Source organism: Helianthus annuus, chromosome 8, assembly GCF_002127325.2.
Source record: "Helianthus annuus cultivar XRQ/B chromosome 8, HanXRQr2.0-SUNRISE, whole genome shotgun sequence".
NCBI classification, from domain to species: domain Eukaryota; kingdom Viridiplantae; phylum Streptophyta; class Magnoliopsida; order Asterales; family Asteraceae; genus Helianthus; species Helianthus annuus.
The window spans coordinates 16,087,461-16,092,247 of NC_035440.2; the positions used below are offsets into that span (position 1 = coordinate 16,087,461).

Below are 4,787 nucleotides of genomic sequence, written 5' to 3' on the forward strand. Positions count from 1 at the left end.
CATTTTGGCATTATAATAGCTTTCGAGCTGCTTTTTGTACTTAGCCTCCCTGACTGTTGCCACTTCCCTTCTCTCCTCAAGCAAATTCAGGTTCATCCGGAGGTCTTGCTCGTTTTCGGCTTCCCTGAGCTTCATTCTGGCAGTTGGGGATCCAATCTCTGCCGGGATGACAACCTCCGTCCACTACAAAAAAAATGCCATTTAGTGACACACAAAAAGTGCCATAAAACAACAAAAAAGTGCCACTATAAACACCTGTAGGAATGTGCGGCACACAAAAAAAGTGCCACTAGAAGCGCTGACGCTAAAGCCTTTTAGTGGCACTTTTTCAATCTGCCGCACAAAGTATATAGGCTTTTAGTGGCACTGTTTTTTCTACCACTCCAAACTTTTAGGCTTTTAGTGGCACATATTTTTTGCCACAAAAAAATCACATCATATTATTTATCATATTAATTTTTATTGATTACAATTATTATTTATTTACATTAAAAAATAAAAATAAAAATAAAAATAAAATTCTAAAATGTAGAAATCATAATAATATAATCAATTCAAATGTTTGCAAATAAATAACTAATAAGTGTCAACCTAACTCTAAACATCAAACATTCAAAACAAATATTTAAAAAATGTTTGAACAAAAACTCAAAACTCCATTGCGTTCATGAATCTCTTTCACAATATTCATGCGAGTAAAATATTCATTGTGTTAACTCTTTCTTAGCGATCGTATTTCCAACTTCATAGTTGTTCCCTTCCCTTACTCCTTATTGTCGCTGCATCAGCCAATTCACTATATTCAACCTGAAATTTCACAATTCATGTTCAAATGATTAGATCTCATAACCACAACCATTAAAGATGTAAGAGCAATTAATAAAAGACGAATTTACTTCTTTTGACATCATTTTAAGCTCTCTTCAGCCAACGATTGGGTGGTTCTTTCAATACATCTAGTTATCTATATTGCCATCACCTAACGAAAAGAGGGTTCACGATGAGAATCTTTCCCATTAGTTTATAATGGGTCAAAATGAGTTATATTCTATCTTAAACGGGTCAATTAGTAAACTAAAACAATGCTAAAAATATGGTGAATAGATCAATAGGATCAAAAGATGCCGAGAGTATATTCTTTAACCATACAATCTCTTTTTTTATTGATGTAGTTTTTTAATAAAATATAGCCCACTAACTAGAAGTTACGCCCCTAGAAGGAGAAGGGGTAATAAAACATACACATACCTGGAAGCAAGGTAAGCTCTTAATATCTTCTTCGGTAACAAAAAGCCACCTAAGAAATAATGCATAAGTGGATTAAAGTTAATACAAACAAACAGATAAAAAGATATCTTTTACATATGAGATAATGTAAAAGATATCCTATTTCATGTTGCTCTCGCATGGTTTGTATTTGCATTTGCTACCGTATTTTAAAGCATCAAATTTTGGTAGCTACCCATTTATTCTAGTAGTGCTTGCTCTCTGGTAAACAAAAAAAATAAAAAAGCCATCATTCAAAATGACAAAATCTGTGTTTTATACAGGGGAGAAAATTCAGCAGAGGGTAATAAAACATAATACCTTAGCGAGGCTCGGTGGCATCACCAATTCCAAGGCTTATCATTTGTCCATCAGGATATTTCAACATGTGTGCAGCCTCCTTCTTCCAATCTGTAATTTAGCACATAAAAAATATTTAAATTTCATATTCAGAAGAAAAATAACAACCAGATACAGTGTTTTAACATCACATCTGAAACTATAAGTAACATGAGACAGTGATTGTAAAGACCTCTGAACAGCTTAAGCTTAGCAATGTTCCCACTGCGAGGAACTTTAGTCTTGAAAGCTGAAATGGTATCATCATATGTTAGGGACTGAAATAGTACAAATTTGAAATTTGGCATAATTGAACATATCATAGGGATGAAAATGACATTTAACTCTTTTTCTTTCTTAATGACGAGAACTTTTTTAATCGTGATAACTTGTTGGAAAATTTATAGGACCTTATAAATGTTCTGCTAACCAACGAGATTTAAAAAAACAGTCTATATTGCAATGATGACATTCAAAGAATCAAATAGAATTAAGACAATTCACTGATGTTGGTTTGGGATTAATCGTATGTTGTAATTAAAATTACATAATCATTTAGCTATTTTTTGTTTTTATCTACCGTTTATGATCCGGTGGACATCCACCAACGAAACTTTTCCATATTCTTATTTAAATTAATAAAAGTTAGATAAAAACAATGTTTTCTAAATTCCAAATTAGTTTTCAAAATCCTATGATTATATGGAATTTCAAAAATAACTTATTTATATTATATAATAGTAATAAAATTACTGAGAATTATTTTCTCTCCCAACTTAGAACTAGATACAAATATGATGCAATCAACAAGTCTATAAAGCGTCTGCCATACACACGTCACTGACAATCTAATCTAATCTCATATTGTAGGGCCCACATAAAGACATCATGAATATTTGATAAATACAATTAACGATCAAAATTTATAAACTTACCTTTGTATCATCAGAACTACCATCCCCTTTGGCACCAAAATCCAACACATTATACGTTGCGGCAGCGTCCGTAACAGGGCCACCGTCGTTATCATTTTCCGGTGGAGCTGCCAGAGCCTTGCCAACCGGTGGAGCTAACGGAGCCTTGACTTTCGGTGGCATCAATGGCGACGAAGGCGCTTTATGCGACGATGCTTTCGACTTGGATTTTCCGCCATTGTGGTGGTGCTGGTGCTGGTGGTTGGTGGATTTCTTTTTGGAGAGTGAAGTTGAAATGGTTCTAGTTATTACTAAAATACTAAACCAAAATTAAACCATTGAAATGGCATTGTGTCTAATCACTTTGTGGATACCAAGCATCACAGGTACACAACATAACCCTCATCTATCTACTACTTACAAACAGCTTCATGTATCAATAAACAAACATCTATCTCACACAAACAATCAACATTACCGTCACAAACTTACTCCTATAAATTAAACAATCAACATTTCCATCACAAAAAATGTAAAATTCAGATCAATCACAGTTCAAACACAATCTCATATTACATTCACATACTCACATTCTACGATACAAGCAGAGAAATACTAGATACTCCTAATTACAGGCCTAATCACATTCCTAATAGCACAGTCATCTCATAATCTTACCAAACCAACCAATAACTACACTAAAACTACTCTAACTATATCCTAATCATTACAGGGCATATCAACAAAAACATTCTAGCGAAACAGTAATCAAACTATCATATTAATACAAATCAGACAAAATCAAACCACATAACATCAAATAGTGACGGATCTTACACCAGGGGACATCTAGGGCTCCAAAATCCGAATTGAGATCGTCCAAACCGAAGAACCGACTGCAAGAGAGCCGACCGAACGAAGAAATCGACGAAACGCAGAGCAGATCACGAGATTAAACAAAATAGGAGGTAATTAGGAGGATTATTATAGCGGTTGTGGTGATAGGGCAAACAACTACCTCTCCTTCAACTGAGAATCGATCCTTAATTCAACTGAGAATCGATCCTAAAAATCGGTTGTACCGGAATCGATCTGTGGTTATTATGAGGATCTGTACCTCTACTTCAATTGAATGGATCTGGTGGATGTTAACCCTAAATAGCGATGTTCGAGTGGAGGGGCTGATGTTTGTCCGAGGCGGAGGACGTTAACTAGGGTGATGGAAATGATTTGGGGAGGGAATTTGATTTGGTGAGAATCGATGAGGGGTTAGGGTCTCTGGAGATACTGGGTTCAAAGTGTGTTTATTGATGAAGGATAGTCCTGTATGAATAATGAACGAACTAGAAGAAGTATAATTGAATGTTCTTAAGGAAGTTATGATGTTATGTATTTTTGTATTTGTTTATTTATTGATTATCAATATCAATATATTATTATTATTAATTATCAAATATCAAATGTTAAATTTTATCTAATACGTGAGTTCAGTTTCAAAAATTCTAATTCTTTTTGGCTGGGAAATTAGTTTTTGATAAAAGAGAACAAAAAATTTCTAGGGAAATTTTTAGGTTTCTAAGAGAGAAATGGTAAAAATTTTAAACTGAGTTGTTCAAAAATTTTTGTGGCACAGGCAAAGTGCCATTAAAACATATAGAAAATTTTGGTGGCATATGCAAAATGCCACTAAAAGCTTTGATTAGTGACGTAAAAGTTAAATGCCACTAAATGTAAGTGTTAAATACCTATAGTGCCATTAAAAACGAAAATTGGTGGCACAAAACCTATATGCCATTAAAAATGTGTGCCACTGAATGGCTTTTTTTTTGTAGTGATAAGTTAAGCTGAAGGGAGTTTCCCCGTTGCAGTCCTTGGGGGTGGTCCTATATGCGTATAGCACAAATGGCAATTCCTCCAGCCATCCTTTTTGTTTCCTTCCGAGTCTCCCTTTCATCCCCTTGATAACGCTTTGATTTACTCTTTATACTAGTCCGTTGCTCTGAGCGTGGGTGACGGTGGTAAACACTTGATGTATGTGCATCTGCTCGCGCCATGGCCTGAAGGGTTTCCCCGCAAATTGAACACCATTGTCAATCACCAGTTCCCTAGGGACCCCGTATCTGCAGATGATGTTGTCTAGCACAAACCATCTTATCTGCTCCCCGGTTATCTTTGCCAAGGTTCTTGATTCTATCCACTTAGTAAAATAATCGATGGCAAGCACCACATACTTAACCCCTCCTGGGCCTTCTGGGAATGGCCCGATTA

At 35.2% G+C, this 4,787-nt stretch overlaps 1 protein-coding gene across 13 annotated transcripts; it reads right to left on the reverse strand.

Annotated features, from left to right (window-relative positions):
- Nucleotides 1-527: 527 nt before the first annotated feature.
- Nucleotides 528-3,889, reverse strand: LOC110872196. 13 transcript variants are annotated; one of them, XR_002554263.2, is made up of 8 exons: nucleotides 3,357-3,885; nucleotides 2,541-2,838; nucleotides 1,799-1,855; nucleotides 1,588-1,677; nucleotides 1,431-1,488; nucleotides 1,249-1,297; nucleotides 897-979; nucleotides 599-807 (listed from the first exon to the last, which is right to left on the reverse strand). XR_002554263.2 is itself a non-coding variant. In XM_022120984.2 (4 exons), the coding sequence occupies exons 1-4, from the start codon at nucleotides 3,366-3,368 to the stop codon at nucleotides 1,648-1,650; spliced, it is 351 nt and encodes a 116-aa protein (XP_021976676.1). In that variant the 5' UTR covers nucleotides 3,369-3,885; the 3' UTR covers nucleotides 1,495-1,647. The 13 variants fall into 13 exon arrangements, 2 of the variants coding, with proteins under 2 accessions (XP_021976676.1, XP_035832366.1); XR_002554262.2 differs by having other exon boundaries at nucleotides 2,541-2,830; nucleotides 3,357-3,884; XR_004864742.1 differs by having other exon boundaries at nucleotides 1,463-1,488; nucleotides 2,541-3,887.
- Between the last annotated feature and the right edge of the window lie 898 nt (nucleotides 3,890-4,787).